The sequence below is a fragment of the Convolutriloba macropyga genome, chromosome 3 (genome assembly GCF_964194025.1).
Source record: "Convolutriloba macropyga chromosome 3, txConMacr16.3, whole genome shotgun sequence".
Classification (NCBI taxonomy): Eukaryota; Metazoa; Xenacoelomorpha; order Acoela; family Convolutidae; genus Convolutriloba; species Convolutriloba macropyga.
In genome coordinates, this window is record NC_134470.1 from 58,385,536 (window position 1) to 58,405,006 (window position 19,471).

The 19,471-nt window shown below is 37.2% G+C and overlaps 1 protein-coding gene across 2 annotated transcripts in view; it reads left to right on the plus strand.

Annotated features, from left to right (window-relative positions):
* LOC142336315 (folate-biopterin transporter-like) overlaps nucleotides 1-19,471 on the plus strand; it is a 100,657-nt gene that overhangs the window by 12,157 nt on the left and 69,029 nt on the right. The window contains exon 1 of one of the 2 annotated variants that reach the window (XM_075385059.1): nucleotides 1,006-1,431. The exons of the other annotated variant lie outside the window; for it this stretch is intronic. Within the exon in view, the coding sequence (XP_075241174.1) occupies nucleotide 1,431 (1 nt within the window). The 5' untranslated portion in view covers nucleotides 1,006-1,430. Of the gene's footprint in view, nucleotides 1-1,005; nucleotides 1,432-19,471 lie in introns of those variants that run through there. 2 annotated transcript variants of the gene reach the window in all.

The window sequence follows — 19,471 nt, forward strand, 5'->3', positions numbered from 1 at the left end:
ACTACCATTTGTTGAGTACCCTCCGAAACGATCCTCAGCAATAGCACTTTAAAAAAGAAACTGCGCCACCTAACATGAATTTGATATCCCGCTTTTTCCACCCCTGTCAGTTAACCCTGATCATTTAACCCCAATTAGTTCACACCCCTATCATTTAACACTCGATTAGTTCACTCATCGATCATTTAAATCCGATTTTAATTCCCTAATATAATTGGTAGAATTAGTATTCAAAATCAGGGATACGTAGGGTTTTGGTTCACAGTTTAGGGATTAACAATCAGGACTGGATATTCGTAAGTTATGGGAAAAGATGTTTGGGGTGAAATGATATAAGGGTGAAAAGATGATGTTAAACATAGTGTGCTAAAATGAATTGGAGGGAATAAACACATAATTCGTCGATTAGTGTCTTTGTATTCACAATTCAGATCTTGTTCAGCGTTTTGCTGCTTTCTTTTTTGATCATACATTTCATTTTTCAACTTATAGTCAATTATCTGATCGCAAGTGCCTGAGATGAAATTGAAATTTAAAGTTGAATAAAAAACTGACTTCATTAGCATTGATTTTTCTAACAGAAGCAGTTTGTTTACAAAATGAGTTTGTTGATTTGTGGGACTGTGAAACAGTTCAAATTAATCGGCTAAATGACATGATGAGCTAATTATTACAAAGTTTCTGGACAAACGGGTTGCTCAAATTCCCTTCCCTGAACTTAGCCGCCCTTATTTTCCTATCCTCATATCCACGGTCAGTCATGTTTAAAGGGAAATGAAGCGAAAATTATTGAACTAGGTGTGAACAATTTAGCTCACATTTCAAATGGGCAAAAATTAAGTTCAAATTTACACAAAATATAAAGGGAAGCGCTCGAATTTATTTTCCCATTGAGGCTATCAACTACTGGAACACTGAAATTGGCCGTATTTGCTCTTTTTAGTGCACCGTTAAAAAAATTGCACGTTTTGAAGGTTATTTCACGACTTGCAGGTTTTGATCAGCTTTAAAAAGATCTTCGTGAAATGTGCTGAAAATGTTACTGCTAAAAATGCGCGGCACTAAACGTTCTCCGATTTAAAGAATGATTTTTTAATTACAAAATGCATTATGTAAACTCAATTTTAATTACTTTATTTTTTCGTTTGAGAAAAACCGCTATGTGTTAGCCATTAACACTTTAATATTCTTACAACTGATCAAATTGTATCAGTATTAACAAACATTAGACGCTTTATACTTCGAACACTTTGTTTATTGTACGTCTTTTAATTCTCGTCTGCACTTTATTAATAATTTACGTAACACAACCCTAGGGCGAATTATCAATCCGAAAACAATCATTTTTCCTTAACTACTTATACAACTTAAGAATAGACCAAGACGGCGTGTGATCTAGCTGTTATTCTGCACTACTGAAAGACCCTAAAAGTTAGTAAAGTTTCTATTTGAGTAATTGAATATCCGTGCCTGCCTTAATGGTCAACACCACGCGGAATGATAATCAACAAGAAATTATCGAGCTTGGTGTTGAGTTCTCTCTAGAAGGCAAAAGCAGCAGCGTGGCAATGTTCATTAATCAACTCTCGTTGCAATTTTACCTTAACTTTGTTGTAACGATACGAAAATGCATCGCCTCAAGATGTATTTCTTTTGATAATAGAAGCCATATTTGTTCAAATAGCATTTTTACATAAACTTAAGTCAATATGAGACTACCCGTTTTCGACGTATAGAGTGATTAATGGTTTCAAACTGTGCAATATGCCTTATAAAGAGACTTACTAGACGTACGCGTTTTTTGGTGCCCGATTTCATTTCTAATTTGTTATTGGACAGTAAGTCTACACGCTAGTGGGTTTACTTACCTATAAAAATCAGATAATACGCATTAGTAAGTAACCAGATACTGCAATGTAAAGCTGACAACCTCCATTCAAGTTTCATTGTTAAGAGAAAGTCGTTTCAAACGGTGAGATGTTTTCACGTTTGTTCAACTATCATTGAGTTTGCATTTGCGTTAAACATTTGAGAGAGAAAAAAAGTGAAAATAGTGTGATTTAATGATCATTCGTTTTTCTTGTGAGACTTGGATGGAGCGCGTCTGGTAAGCTACCGTTCCGTATCATCTGAACTTCGTAAGTAGGCAAGACCAATAGCCAATGGGATTAATAGTCCAAAATAAATTCAAATTATTCCCTCAGAAGCTAGAGAAATATTGCGTCAACAATTAAGTTTTTACTTTTTAAAACAAAGGGGTGCTAACTTACTTTTGACGGTCGATATAGTAGTCTAACGTGCTTAATTTACAAGTGCCCATGTTTTTTGCATGAGCTAATGTGGCTCTTCCACAAAAATAAATGTTCGTTGATTCTAAAGATTTTAATACTACTGATAAAACTGTTTTATAATACTACCTATTGTTGGATAACTTTATGCAAAAGCCAATATCATTTGACAGTTGACAAAACAGTGAGCAGTATTATTCAACTGTAGATGTAAAATTCAATGTTAATGACCATCTTTCTCGTAGTAGTGCTGTATTAACGAAATAAAGAATCACAAAAATCAATAAAATTAGTGTTTTCCTGGCCTTTTAATTGGCTTGTAGAAGAGTTTATTATTTCGTTTAGTGAGCCAAATACTTACCAAAATAATCTAAGCAGCAGATTTTCATTACAGTGCAGAGGTATACCCAAATCGTCACGGGCAGATATGCCCGATATGTGTATCTCGTGTTCGTTTTTACTAAGTTAATACATTGAAAGTGGTACAATGTTGCGGAAAATAGCTACTTTAGCAGAAACTGGCAAAATGGATGGGAATATCGTCTCCCGTGTTCTCAAAAGTGTCCTAAATTTAGCCGCGGAATACAAGTACAACTTTAATAACCTATTTTTCGCGCGAGTTGTATTACGCATCCGCTCCATTTATGTATTGATTTTTCGCACGCAATGTAGCTCGATTTCGCATATAATCTGCAATTAAGCCTAACTTAATTAATACTTATTTAATTAAGCCTAACTTATTACTACTAGTAGTACTTTATTACTACTTTATTACGACTTATAGTACTTTATTACTACTTATTTCTACTTATTAGAACTTATTACTAATTAAAATTGGCCAATCCCACATAGATATACAAAATCTTTGATGTGCGAGGGATTTTTCGGAAAAAAAATCAGTTTTTGTGGTAGCATGTATTTAAAGCACTTTAAAGCTTTGAAGGCTTCAATTAAATCTTTATTAAAGTGCTTATTGCATGCTCAAAATGCGCGCGAATAATAGATACCTAAATTGAGCGGAAACGTGCTACAAGATTTGGTACCTAATTTTCGCACCGATTGTTTTTTTATTTCGCAAAATTGGCGGAACCCCTTTTGCGAAAAGTAAGATACAAAGGATGTCACCTAATTTCGTTCATTGTATGTAAATAATTTTCGAGCCAATTTTACTCAGGCGGAAACTTTGGGGTATACCTCTGCATCGTAATGTTAGTTATCCAGTAATCTGCACTAATTTGAGCATCAGAGAAAATCTTTTTTGACTCGATCATGCCTCTATTGGGAGCAGTCAATTGCATTTTGAATTCAAGAATTTTATTTGTGGATTAAACAGATTTTATACAAAACTCGACCTTTTTACCGCTAACAGAAAACTAGCAAAGTTTAACGTCCAATATGTACTTTCTCAGTAATTATTCTCGTGTTTTTTCAGAATTCAGAGCATTTAAAATGCTAACGACTTTTAATCGACGCATTTTAAAATTGGAAAACTGAAATCAGAATATTAGTGAAAAAGCTCTTTTAAATTGTCTATTTACTGTGCAATTTTGCAGTTTGAGACTTTACGTGTGTATGTGAGCTTAGTAATTTGCAGGCGTTATCATTTAATTTCACCTGTTTAATTTTTAATTCTTACATCTTTTATCGGCGAAGAAGTAGATTAAGGTGCGTGCATGTGATTCTTGGTGCATGCCGCTATTGATTCATTTTTTCTACAGTACGTCCATTTGCACATCCTTCTCCAAGATGCACATGTTCTAGCATATTACTTGCCTTCTGTAAGGAAATGCGTAAGATTATGAACTAAAAACTAATAAGTAACGGATTCACTGAAGTTTGGGTTCAAAACATATGGTAAATACTCTCCTTAATAATATGACTAAATCAATTTATTAGAACGCTTCTTTAAAGCAACAAAAGTAGAAATTGCTCATCAAAATTATGAAGTTTTAGGGGTTGTAATTTAATCAAATAGCTTGTGTCGCAGAAACGTTTGACGTAATAACAGATGGTCAGAAAACATATTTAAGCTATTTGCCCAAACTCATCCGCTCACTGTTTTTATCAAATTTTGCTTCGCCCATCGGGAGCGAAAGTCACTATATTAACTGCGCTCAATACTGATAAATTATCAGTGAAAGGGTCTATTCATACTGAAACATACATTACGCTGAGCTTATAATTCTCGCTCAAGGATGAGTAATCTGGAATTGAAGCAAAAACAGAGAAAAACAAATCTGTAGGAATGAGTAGATTCGCGGCACCGATTAGCTTATTCTACAGCGGCTATTTAGTGGTGATTTTGTGGTGCGATTCAACGCTATTATTTGTTGCTTGTGGATTGAATATTCTGGTTACAGAATTTAGGCCGATTTGGCGTAGCGAAATCGCTTTCAATTATTTATAGGGTATTTCGCTTAGCGAAAGATACTAAACTTTTGACACGTCTAAATTAATACTTTGGCGGATCGGATTCTAGTTAAAGAGAGAGTCAACTAATTTGAATTGCGAAGATGAAGAGAATGAATTTAGACAAAATTAACAAACTGATTAACAATTTGTTCATAAGATTACATTTCTAAATGCGGCAACTTACAATCACGAGACAATGTGAACAGACAAAAGATCATGCACAGGATGTAAACAAATTTACAATTATGAAAACATAAGATTCGATCTTCAAAACTAGAACTAAATGAATGAACAAAATAAAGGTAGATGAAATGAACTAAATTAATTTAAACATAAAATGGACCAATTTAGCTACACCAAACAATAGCCCCAAACTAAAAATGTACTATTATACCACATTTCCACCTTGGCGAAAAAAATAACAAAGTTGTTTATCAGAAAATTAATAATCATATGTACTTGTTAAAATATTTAATACTGTAATGTTTTAATCAGAGTTTTGAATGCAACAGTTTTTACTTAAATTTACATTAATCACTTTCACTTTCATAATATCTCTCCGCTTCGCCAACTGTCATAGACAGCTCTGGTTCCTCGTAATTTGGAGAGACGTAGAATTGAGTTGGATATGAGGTTGTTGGAGAGCATGGGCCGACTGTAAAGTTAGACTCCTCTTGATTGGACTGTGCTGCAGCAGTTTGTATGGCAGAAATTATTGATTTATTCTCAATTTGTTGTTTCTTGATATTTTGTCGTCTTTTATATTTCCCAATTGCTCCAGTACTTGAAGTTGTAGGAGGGCAAGTTTGAACTGAAGTCGCAGATTCATCCGATTCTGTGACCGATACTATGGAGCGCTTTCGTTTTGATGGAATTAATGCTACAGATGCTTTTGTAGCTGCTTTTCGCTTTGGCCTACTAGGTGGCTCCGCGATAACAATGCTTGTGGTGGGTAATTCCATTGGCACCGCGAGATTGTTACTTGATTCGGTAGGTTGATTTGGCAGCCGTGTTGACAGTTGTCTTTTGGGCTTTGTTGGCATTCTTACACGGAGGGCGCGTGTAACATTAGAATGAATTGACGACACTACTAACGTCATCTGCCACTTTCCTATGCTTCATTCGTTTTCCTCCTTCTAACTTCTTTCTGGATTCTTTTGTGTGATGGTTTATGAGCTCCTCAGTTGTTTTGCCCGTTGGTAATTTTGGGCGTCGGTTAGCGTACACCTGTAATTCTGTGTCACGTTCCGCCTTCGTCCCAAACTTTGCTAAATTCGAGTTCCTGATTGTCACGTCTCTCTTTCCAGATTCTTTAATGACTGAAGTATGTTCATTTGTTTTGATTACTGAAGATCCTGGTGCTAAGACGTCATATAAGCCATCGAGACATTTCTTTGATCTTTTCGTGCGAGGTCTCTTTTTCGCCAGCTTTACCTCCAGTGATGCTTCCGTTCTGGGTATAGATTGTCCGACATCTGGATGAGAAATCAATCTTGATTCCTTATTCGGGTCCTCCTTTTGCCGTTTCATCGCCTCTTTGCCCAGTTTGTTCTTATTCACCTCTATTTAAATGTTGCTACGCTCATCGTTGTTCCAGTTATCGTCTGTAATGAGCTCGTCCCTTCTGACAGTCTCCAAATCTAAATATTTGTATAAAATGTTTTAAGTTAAACTTTTTGGGTCTGGTGTATTGCTCTGTGATCGTGTATTGGCGCTTCGATTAGCTGTATGTTACTTTGACTACAAAGTGCTTTAAATTGTTGCCCCGTATGGCATCGAGCTTGATCCAATCTAATTGCACGGGGTATACCTTTTAGCAAAACATACTTTTGAAGGAATTTTAAAATATTATCTGCATTAGCTCTATCAAATTATTCTGCTGTTGGGAATTTCGAAAATCGAGCAATACATGCAAGAAAATAAGTCGCTTGATTTTTTTCAATATAGATGGGTCCTCCAAAATCAATTTGAATTTCTTCATTTGAAACTTTACATAACTTTAATGGTGCCCATTTTTTTGCAGGTATAATAGGTTTTAAATTTTTACCAATCTTGACAAAGGGGTTGCACTTTGCAGTTTTCGTAGCTATGTCCCTGTGCATATATGGCCACCACGCGTGTGTTGCCATATCGGTCATCCCACATGTGCCAGGATGAGTTGCATGGATGGCGTCTACATAGGCATCTTTGATCGCATGGGGAAGAGCAATCCTGTCATCTATGCGGACACACCCGTTCTTTACATGCAAGTCTTTCCAGAAGGAATGGATTTAAGGAGATATTTGTTTACATCTATCTTCGTTGTCCGTAAGAATGCAGTCGCGAATCTCTTTCAAAATCGCGTCCTTGTTTGTCAAGCTGGCCATTAGGGAGCTGGAGAAGATTGTGGAGAGCGCGAAATTGAAAGAATCCCGGTAGAGGTCGTCTACTGACGGCGAAGTGGCTGTTGTATCGGTTGTGGGCGTTATTGGAGTTGCGGGTGCTGCTTGAGCTGTTGAAGGTCCCTCTTCTGCAAATCGTACTCTCGATGGAGTCGATTGTTTGACTGTCATCAGCGTTTCATCATCGGAAGTTGATTGGGACATCATGTATGTTTTTGAATTTTGTGGCGATTCGTTGGAAATTGTTTAAATTAGAGAGCGACTGTTCAGTGGGTCGGTTCAAGGCAAAAAGCGAGTGAGGAATGTTAGTTGTCTCGATTTTGGGGTTGGAATTTAAATTATTTATTGTTAATTCGCTAATTGGGTTATCAATTTGCGTACTTGTAGAATGTTCTGGATTTCGCGGTGCTAATTCACTGCATAAGTTATTAATGGAATTTGGATTATTTATTACGCTTTTTGTAGGTGGATTTCGCGCTGCGAAATCGACGTAATTTTCGGCATTTAATAACAAGCGTTTCGCACTGCGTTTAATTACATCCAATTTAGCTACAATAAATTGCTCGTCATATGCAGATATATTAACAGCTTGTTGGTGCGGGTCGCGAGAGATATAATCCACTAATCCCATTTTTGTGCCAGGAAGGTGATCAATTGAGAAATCAAATGGTAGTAAACGATCTACCCAACGTGTTAGTCTACTATTATATGATTTGTTAGACCTGTTTTCTCTCATGATTGAGAGAAGAGCTCTATGATCAGTTATCACAGTAAAAGGCTTGCCGTATAAGTAATACTTGAAATGTTCCACGGACCAAACAACACCCACAGGTTCTAGTTCATTTATACTCTATCTGTCTTCAACAGAATTCAAAAGTCGTGACGCAAATGCTACTGTATGCCATCCATTAGGTGTTCGTTGTTCCAATGCGCATCCCAATCCTTTACGTGAGGCATCGCATTTAATTCGTGTTTCTAATTCCGGTTTGAAATGTTTATTTTCAGTGGTTTCCGTAACTTGTTCTTTTATTAGGGAAAACTGTTTATCGTCCAAAGAAATTTTGAATTTTTTTAAGCAATGGTCGTAGAGGGTAACATAATTGTGACAAATTCGGGATAAATTTTCCTAGATGGTGTACTGAACCCATAAACGATCGAAGTTTTTTAAGATTAGTAGGTGCTGATAATTTTCCAATTGCATCCGTTTTACTTGAAAGCGGAGTTACACCTGATTGTGAAATATTATGTCCAAGCCATTCAATAGTTTCTTTTGCGAAATGACATTTTGCAAGATTTATGCGTAAATTTTCTTGATCTAGTTTTATTAGGCATTTTTGTACCAAATCCAGATGTTTTTCGATTCCACCTCTGCTTACGATCAAAATATCATCCAAGAAACAGAAAGTATTTTCCAAACCGGCAAGGGTACAATCAATAGCTTTTTGGAATTCAGCTGGCATATCCGTTAAACCGTAAAATCCTGTTTTAAATCGATATGTGCCAGTCATATCTCCGCTAACAATATTAAAGTTACAATGGCGGGCCGTATCACTGTGTAACTTAAGTTGACTATAAGCGCATTGCAAATCAAGAGTAGTAAAATAAGCAGTCTCCTGCGGCGCCGTTGACAGTGTTTGCGAAACTGTTTGAATTAGCGAATCTTTATTGGGCATTTGATACTTGTTTTTATCAATAGCTTTATTTAGAATTTTTGAATCAAGTGCTATTTTGATTGATTTGTCCTTTTTTAGAGTAATGACAATCGGAGATATGAAAAATTGATCAGAACAGTTGTTTAATTTTTCGATATGTCCCTCATTTAATAGTTTTTCTAATTCAATTTTCACTTTCGGTTGAAGATGTATTGGCACTTTTCTTCCTTTCTGATGTATTACTCGATAATTTTTGTGGAATTTTGAATTGACCGTATGATTTTTTGATTTTCCAATTCGGGATATCAAATCGGGAAACTCCTTTGCAAGTGATTTCTTTATTGCACAAGGTTGATCTATGTTATTAACCTCTGTTTTCGGACAAGGCTTCTGAGAAATTGTGATGCCTAACTGATCAAAAAGATCTCGTCCTAATATTGGTCGAAACCCATCAGCTACGACTGTTATTTTTGCTTTCTGAATGTTGTAATCATTACATTTTACCGGCGTTTTTAAAGTGCCGAGAGGTTGAACGATATCGTTAGAAAAAGACTTCAATTCCAATGGTTTGTTCTCAGACCATTGTGATTGCGCACAATTGAGCATTATTTCTCTTGCAAGTGACATATTAATAATGGTACATCCACTACAAGAGTCGAGAAGTAAATCACAGTTTGTGTTTCCGATTGTTAATGACAAATTTTTCAGTGCTAAATTTGGTGAACTCATATTTTCAACTGTTGCAACGTAATTATCATCCGAAGAATCATAGTCTGAGTTGATTTGTTCATTATAATTGATATAATTGACGTTCTGGTTTTCCTGACAAGAAATTTGATTAGATGTTTCAGCAGTTTCTACAGTGTTAATGCGATTGGTTTGTTGAGTAGTTCTTGAATTGTTAAGTCTTCGACGACATACCTTAGCAAAATGGTTTTGCAAACCACAGTGGTTACATTTCTTACCCATTGCGGGGCAAACCTGACGATGTGTAGGTGACCAGATTTGACCACAACCACGACATTGTCCAACGGATGCACGGTTGGTGACTGCTCTGCTTGGTTGAGTTACACGTACACCCTCGCCGCGAAATCGATTGAATTGTTGTATTGCGTTCACTGTACTGCCAGTTGCACCGTTATTAGATGAAATTCTCTGCTGATTCTGATTACCCATTTCCATGTTGACTGCAATGCTGAGTGCCCTCTCTGGTTCAACTGTATCACGTAGAAGCTCCCGCTGAATGTCATCATCCAACATGTTCGTGATGAAAATATCCCTGATTTTTGCTTCTTCACGGTTTTCAGAGTCGCAATTTTCAGCCAATTCTTTCAAGATGCTGTAGAATTGTTCTACGATTTCACCTTTTTTCTGCTTCCGAGAGAAGAACACGTATCGATCAAATGTGATATTTCTTGGGCGGATAAATGCTATCTCCATCATTTGTAGCGGTGTGTCTATAGTGATATTCTCTCGAGCGAGAATCGCTAGTTTTACTTGAATTCTCCATTTCTCCCATATGATTGGTGGGTCTGAAGTTGGTCGTTCCCAAAATGGCTCTATCGACAACGGTGTTTTTCTCGATTCTCGAGCTGGCTGCGCCATGTCGTACAGATTTACAATCTGTAGGAATGAGTTGATTCGCGGCACCGATTAGCTTATTCTACAGCGGCTATTTAGTGGTGATTTTGTGGTGCGATTCAACGCTATTATTTGTTGCTTGTGGATTGAATATTCTGGTTACAAATTTTAGGCCGATTTGGAGTAGTGAAATCGCTTTCAATTATTTATAGGGTATTTCGCTTAGCGAAAGATACTAAAATTTTGACACGTCTAAATTAAGACTTTGGCGGATCGGATTCTAGTTAAAGAGAGAGTCAACTAATTTGAATTGCGAAGATGAAGAGAATGAATTTAGACAAAATTAACAAACTGATTAACAATTTGTTCATAAGATTACATTTCTAAATTCGGCAACTTACAATCACGAGACAATGTGAACAGACAAAAGATCATGCACAGGATGTAAACAAATTTACATTTATGAAAACATAAGATTCGATCTTCAAAACTAGAACTAAATGAATGAACAAAATAAAGGTAGATGAAATGAACTAAATTAATTTAAACATAAAATGGACAAATGTAGCTGTCGTACAGATTTACAATCTGTAGGAATGAGTGATTCGTGGTGCCAATTAGCTTTCTCTACAGTTGCCAATTTAGGGGTGAATTGGTGGAGCGTTTTAATACTTTTATTTGTTGCTTTAGATTTAACTATTTGTGTTACAGAATTTAAGTCGAATCGGCGGAGCGAAATCGCGTTCAATTATTTGTAGAGTATTTCGCTCAGCGAAAGATACCAAAATTTTGATGCGTCTGAATTTAGACTTTGGCGAATCAGATTCTAGTTAAGAGAGAGAGTCAACTATTTTGAATTACGAAATTGAGAGGAATGGAATTAGACAAATTAACAAAAACTGCTTAACAATTTGTTCATACGTTAACGTTACTAAATGCGGCAACTTACAATCATCAGACAACGTGATCAGACAAAAGATCATACACAGGATGTAAACAAATTTACAAGTATGAAATCATAAGGTTCGATCTTCAAAATTAAATGAAATGAATGAACAAACTAAATGTAGATAAATGAACTAAATGAAATTAAACAGAAAATGAACCAAATTAGCAACACCAAATATTAAACTTAAACTAAAAATGTACTATTGTACCACATTTCCCCCTTGGCGAAAATAAATAACATGTTATTTATCAGAAAATTAATAGTCATATCTACTTGTTAAAATATTTAATACTGTAATGTTTTAATCAGAGTTTTGAATGCAACAGTTTTTACTTAAATTTACATTAATCACTTTCACTTTCATAATATCTCTCCGCTTCGCCAACTGTCATAGACAGCTCTGGTTCCTCGTAATTTGGAGAGACGTAGAATTGAGTTGGATATGAGGTTGTTGGAGAGCATGGGCCGACTGTAAAGTTAGACTCCTCTTGATTGGACTGTGCTGCAGCAGTTTGTATGGCCGAGATTATTGATTTATTTTCAAGTTGTTTCTTAATGTTTTGTCTTCGTCTCTGTTTTCCAATTGCTGCAGTACTTGGGGTTGTAGGAGGGCACATTTGAATTGAAGTCACAAATTCGTCCGATTCTGTGATCGATATTGCAGAACGTTTTCTTTGAGGGAAGTAACGCTACTGATGCTTTTGTAACTGCTTTCCTCTTTGGTCTGCTTGGTGGCTCCGCGATAACAATACTTGAAGTTGGTAAACCCATTGGCACCGCGAGATCGTTACTCGAATTTGTTGGCTGATTTGGTGGCGCCGTTGTCTGTTTTTTCTTAGGCTTTGTTGGCATTCTTACTCGGAGGGCGCGTGTAACATTGGAGTGAATTGATGACACTGTACTGACGTCATCTGCCACTTTTCTATGTTTCATTCGTTTTCCACCTTCTAACTTTTTTCTGGATTCCTTTGCATGGTGGTTTATGAGTTCCTCAGTTGTTTTGCCCGTGGGAAGTTTTGGTCGACGGTTAGCATATACCTGCAGTTCTCTGTCTCGTTTCGCCTTCGTACCAAACTTTGCTAGATCAGGGTTCCTGATTGTTACCTCTCTCTTGCCCGGTTCTTTAATTACTGAAGTGTGTTCGTTTGTTTTAATTACTGACGATCCTGGTGCTAGGATGTCATATAAGCCGTCGAGACTTTTCTTTGATCTTTTTGTTCGTGGTCTCTTTTTAGCCAATTTTACCTCCAGTGATGTTTCTGTTCTGGGTATTGATTGGCCAACATCTGGATGAGAAATTAATCTCGATTCCTTGTTTGGGTCCTCCTTTTGTTTTTTCATCGCCTCTTTGCCCAGTTTGTCCTTGTTCACTTCTATTTCAATGTCACTTCGCTCATCATTGTCCCAGTTTTCATCTGTGATAAGCTGGTCCCATCTGACAGTCTCCAAATCTAAATATTTGTTTAGAATGTTTTTGTAAGTTAAACTTTTTGGATCTGGTTTAGTCGTTATTTTGCTTAATGGTGTAATCGCTTTTCTGCCAAAATGTGCCTCAAATGGTGATATGTTAATAGTCTTTTGACGACATATTCTTAACTGAGAAATTATTGAATTTATTGACGCTTTCACATTAAATTGATTTTGCGCCGCCGTTTTAATACAGGCTAGGCGTTTCTTGATTGTTTGAATGAGTCTTTCAACCAAACCAATTGCTCTGTGGTCGTGTATTGGCGCCTCGATTAGCTGTATGTTATTTTGACTACAAAATGTTTTAATTTGTTGCCCCGTTTGACATCTAGCTTGATCCAATCTAATTGCGCAGGGTATACCGTGTAGCAAAACACATTCTTGAAGAAACTTTAAAATATTATCTGCATTAGCTCTATCAAATACTTCTGCTGTTGGAAATTTCGAAAGTCGATCAATACATGCAAGAAAATAAATCTCTTGATTTTTTTTCATTATAGATGGGTCCTCCAAAATCAATTTGAATTTCTTCATTAGGAACTTTACATAACTTTAATGGTGCCCATTTATTTGCTGGTATAATAGGTTTTTAGTTTTTACCAATCTTGACACAGGGGTTGCACTTTGATGTTTTGGTTAATATGTCCCTGTGTATATATGGCCACCACGCGTGTGTTGCCATATCTGTCATTCCCCATGTGCCAGGAAGAGTTGCGTGGATTGCGTCTACATAAGCGTCTTTGATTGCATGGGGAAGAGCAATTCTGTCATCTATGCAGACACACCCGTTCTTCACATGCAAGTCTTTCCAGAAGGAATGAATGTAAGGTGATATTTGTCTACATCTATCTGCATTGTCCGTCAAAATGCAGTCGCGAATCTCTTTCAAGATTGCGTCCTTGGTTGTTAGGCTGGCCATTAGAGAGCTGGAGAAAATCTTGGAAAGCGCGAAGTTGAATGAGTCCAGGTACAAATCGTCTACTGACGGCGAAGTGGCTGTTGTATCAGTTGTTGATGTTATTGGAGTCACGGGTGCTGCTTGGACCGTAGAAGGTCCCTCTTCTGCGAAACGTACTCTCGATGGGGTCGATTGTTTAACAGTCATCAGCGTTTCATCGTCGGAAGTTGATTGTGACATCATGTAAACGTACTTGAATTTCGTTGCGATTCGTTGAAAGTGATTTAAATTAGAGAGTGATTGTTCGGTGGGTCGGTTGACGGCAAAAAGCGAGTTAGGAATGTTAGTTGTCTCGATTTTGGGGATGGAATTTAAATTATTGATTGTTAATTCGCTAATTGAGTCGTCAATTTGCGTGCTTGTAGAATGTTCTGGATTTCGCGGTGCAAATTCACTACATAAGTTATTAGTGGAATTTGGATTATTTACGACGCATTTTGTGGATTGATTTCGCGCTGCGAAATCGACTTAATTTTCGGCATTCAATAAGAAGCGTTTCGCACTACGTTTAATTACATCCAATTTAGCTACAATAAATTGCTCGTCATATGCGAATATAGCAGCTTGTTGATACGGGTCGCGAGATATATAATCCACTAATCCCATTTTTGTGCCCGGAAGATGATCAATCGAGAAGTCAAATGGTAGTAAACGATCTACCCAACGTGTCAGTCTACTATTATATGATTTGTTAGATCTATTTTCTCTCATAATTGAGAGAAGTGCTCTGTGATCAGTTATCACAGTAAAATGTTTGCCGTATAAATAATACTTAAAATGTTCCACGGACCAAACAACACCCAGAAGTTCGAGCTCATTTATGCTATATCTGTCTTCAACAGAATTCAAAAATCGTGACGCGAATGCTACTGTATGCCACCCATTAGGTGTTCGTTGTTCCAATGCACATCCCAATCCTTTACGCGAGGCGTCGCATTTAATTCGTGTTTCTAATTCCGGGTCTAAATGTTTATTTTCTGTGGTTTCCGTAATTTGTTCTTTTATCAAAGAAAATTGTTTATCGTGCTCTTCCGTCCGAAGAAATTTTGAATTTTTTTAAAGCAATGGTCGTAGAGGGTAACATAATTGTGACAAATTCGGGATAAATTTACCTATTTATGGTGCACAGAACCCATAAAAGAGCGAAGTTTTTTAAGATTAGTGGGTGCCGATAATTTTCCAATTGCATCCGTTTTACTTGAAAGTGGGGTTACACCTGATTGTGTAATATTATGACCGAGCCATTCAATCGTTTCTTTCGCAAAATGACATTTTGCAAGATTTATACGTAAGTTTTCTTGATCCAGTTTTATTAGGCATTTTCGTACCAAATCCAGATGTTTTTCGATTCCACCTCTGCTTACGATCAAAATATCATCCAAGAAACAGAATGTATTTTCCAAACCGGCAAGGGTACAATCAATAGCTTTTTGGTATTCAGCTGGCATGTCCGTTAAACCGTAAAATCCAGTTTTAAATCGATATGTACCGGTCATATCTCCACTAACAATATTAAAGTTACAATGGCGGGCCGTATCACTGTGTACCTTTAGTTGACTATAAGCGTATTGAAAATCAAGGGTTGTGAAATAAGCCGTCTCCTGCGGTGCCGTTGACAGTGTTTGCGAAATTGTTTGAATTAGCGAATCTATATTGGGCATTTGATACTTGTTTTTATGAATTGCTTTATTTAGGATTTTTGAATCGAGTGCTATTTTGATTGATTTGTCCTTTTTTACCGTAATAACAACCGGAGATATGAAAAATTGATCAGAACAGTTGTTTAACTTTTTGATATGTCCTTCATTTAACAGTTTTTCTAATTCAATTTTCACTTTCGGTTGGAGGTGTATGGGCACTTTTCGTCCTTTTTGATGTATTACTCGATAATTTTTGTGAAATTTTGAATTGAGCGTGTGATTTTTTGATTTTCCAATTCGGGATATCAAATCAGGAAACTCTTTTGCCAGTGATTTCTTAATTGCACAAGGTGGATCTATATTGTTAACTTCTGTTTGTGGACAAGGCTTCTGAGAAATTGTGATGCCTAACTGATCAAAAAGGTCTCGTCCTAATATTGGTCGAAACCCATCGGCTACAACTGTTATTTTTGCTTTCTGAATACTCCAATCATTACATTTTATCGGCGTTTTCAAAGTGCCAAGGGGATGAACGATATCGTTAGAAAATGACTTCAATTCCAATGGTCTTTTATCCGACCATTGTGATTGGGCACAATTGAACATTATTTCTCTTGCCAGTGACATATTAATAATGGCACAGCCACTACCAGAGTCGAGAAGTAAATCACAGTTTGTGTTTCCGATTGTTAATGACAAATTTTTCAGTGCTAAATTTGGTGAACTCATATTTTCAACTGTTGCAACGTAATTATCATCCGAAGAGTCATAGTCTGAGTTGATTTGCTCATTATAATTGATATAATTGACGTTTTGACTTTCCTGACTAGAGTTTTGATTAGATGTTTCAGCCATCTCTACAGTGTTAATACGATTGGTTTGTTGAGTGTTTCTTGTATTATTTAGTCTTCGACGACATACCTTAGCGAAATGGTTTTGCAAACCACAGTGGTTACATTTCTTACCCATTGCGGGGCAAACCTGACGATGTGTAGGTGACCAGATTTGACCACAACCACGATATTGTCCAACGGATGCACTGTTGGTGACTGCTCTGCTTGGTTGAGTTACACGTACAACCGCGCCGCGAAATCGATTGTATTGTTGTATTGCATTTACCGTACTTCCAGTTGCTCCGTTATTAGATGAAATTCTTTGCTGATTCTGATTTCCCATTTCCATGTTGACTGCAATGCTGAGTGCTCTCTCTGCTTCAACTGTATCCCGTAGAAGCTCTCGCTGAATGTCATCATCCAACATGTTAGTGATGAAAATGTCCCTGATGATGGCTTCTTCTCGGTTTTCAAAGTCGCAATTTTCAGCCAATTCTTTCAAGATGCTGTAGAATTGCTCTACAGTTTCGCCCTTCTTTTGCTTCCGAGAGAAGAACACATATCGATCAATTGTGATGTTTCTTGGGCGGATAAAGGCAATCTCCATCATTTCCCAGAGTTTGAGTGTAGTCAAATCGTAAATATTGTCGTGCGGGAATTTTTGTGTTAGTAATCGTCTTCCTTCAGTACCAATACTTAGGTACAATAGAGATACACACAATAGAGATACTCCCCGCATAGTATTCCCGCTTCTGTTATTTTTTGACATTTTAGTTCCCATTGCAATTTCAACTGGTTGTTTCTTATTCTACGCTCTCTCTCTGCTTCCTCGGTTGTGTCGTCAATTGGCATCTCGTACTTCGGTTCCGCTGGCAAACGAACAGTCGATGGTTTGGGTTGTAGCAATGTGTCGATAGTGATATTCTCGCGAGCGAGAATCGCTAGTTTTACTAATTCTCCATTTCTCCCATCTGATTGGTGGGTCTGAATTTGGTCGTTCCCAAAATGGCTCTATCGACAACGGTGTTTTTCTCGATTCTCGAGCTGACTGCGCCATGTCGTACAGATTTACAATCTGTAGGAATGAGTGATTCGTGGTGCCAATTAGCTTTCTCTACAGTGGCCAATTTAGGGGTGAATTGGCGGAGCATTTTAATACTTTTATTTGTTGCTTTAGATTTAACTATTTGTGTTACAGAATTTAAGTCGAGTCGGCGGAGCGAAATCGCGTTCAATTACTTGTAGAGTATTTCGCTCAGCGAAAGATACCAAAATTTTGATGCGTCTGAATTTAGACTTTGGCGAATCAGATTCTAGTTAAGAGAGAGAGTCAACTATTTTGAATTACGAAATTGAGAAGAATGAAATTAGACAAATTAACAAAAACTGCTTAACAGTTTGTTCATACGTTAACGTTACTAAATGCGGCAACTTACAATCATCAGACAACGTGATCAGACAACAGATCATACACAGGATGTAATCAAATTTACAAATATGAAATCATAAGGTTCGATCTTCAAAATTAAATTAAATGAATGAACAAACTAAATGTAGATAAATGAACTAAATTAAGTTAAACAGAAAATGAACCAAATTAGCAACACCAAATAGTTAACTTAAACTAAAATTGTACTATTGTACCACACTAGCTACAACAAACAATAGCCCCAAACTAAAAATGTACTATTATACCACAATTCTCGCTCAAGGATGAGTAATCTGGAATTGAAGCAAAAACAGAAAAAAAGTTACCGTTCCACCTTCGGAGGAGTTTTTCGCAATATATTATGATGTAGTTTTTTTTAAATAATTTCGGATAAGCGTATTCACAACTATTTGAAACATTTTGGAGCAAATTAGTGGAAACTGATGAATGTTCTTATTAATGCATCTAAAAAATTCACTGAATAAATATCAGGTTATAAAACATCACAATTTTAAACTTTTGAACTCTTAGTCACGGAAAATGTCAACTGTGAAACTAATCTATAAAACACTTGATCTGCATTCTATTGCATTTTTAAAGCAATCTACTATACCATCTACTCAACTGTTATGTTCGATACAAAAACTTTTGCAAAGAAGATTTTTTCACTAAAATTTACGGGATTCGCAGACTACAGTCAGCTTCGATCAAGATCAATTTAGAGCTAGTTTTTGCGCTCAATTTTTGAGCATATTTGAGTAAATAATAATGCTACATTTGTTAAAATTGTGTTCACTGTGTTACTTGGTTAGCATTCAACAATTATTAATTGCTCTTGAACGAAGTTCATAAAATTATTGTAAACGTGTGTCTTTTTACGACTCGAAGAGGAGTATTGAGATTCTACAGGTTTTTTTTACGATTCGAAGAGGAGTATTGAGATTCTAGATGGTTTTTTTAGCAGAAAGCAAGTTTGTTCATGATTTACTTTTTGACTTCTTTCTGTTCGAGCATTTTAACTCCGTTTTGTTTGTTGACTTCTGTTTTCGAACATTGGACTTTGACAGTAGTTTTGTTTGTAATGTATAGTAATTAGGAACTGCTGGTAATGTTCAAGGTGAAGAAGTCATTTTGAGATTTTTGTTCCTATATAAGTCACCCCTAATTATCTAAACTACACCGCACAAATCCCCCCCACCACCACCACCTATCTACCCCCCCCCAACACCTACCTACCCCCCCCCCCGCCCCCGCAACCCCCCACCACCTACCTCCCCCCACCGCTCCTGCAAACCCCCACCCCCCCAACTTACCCGCAACGTACCCCTAGCCCCTCCCTTCACCTAGCTTCCCCCAACTACCCCCCACCCCCCCCCCCCCCCCAACTACCCCAGCACTACCCAACTCCCCAACCTATCTACCCACCTAACTACCCCCCACCCCCCCCCCCCCACCACCACCACCTACCTACCTACCCCGCCTCCCCCGCCCCAACTCTTACCCCCACCTACCCCTAACCCCATGCATAAATGTTTTTATGCAAAATTTTTGCTTGACAATATTGACTTCTCGAGTGACTTTTACGCCCTTGACTTTTTGCGTTTTGCGTGATCTAAAATTCTCTCTCAATCACAATTTCAAGCAGCTGAACTCAATTGGCGGCAATTTAATACGAAAAGTCAAATGGTAAAAGCGCCGAAACTGGGGTAATTTTTTACTTTAAATCTTAGTGGTATATATTAACCTCTAATGTCGTTATTTGAAGCCCACTATTGAACTTCTTAGTCCTATTTAGGCTCGCCCTCCCCTCCCCTCCCGTCCCCCCCTCGATTGAAGCAGGCTGCAATTGATTAGAGCTCCCACTAGTCGTTCGAGAGCAAT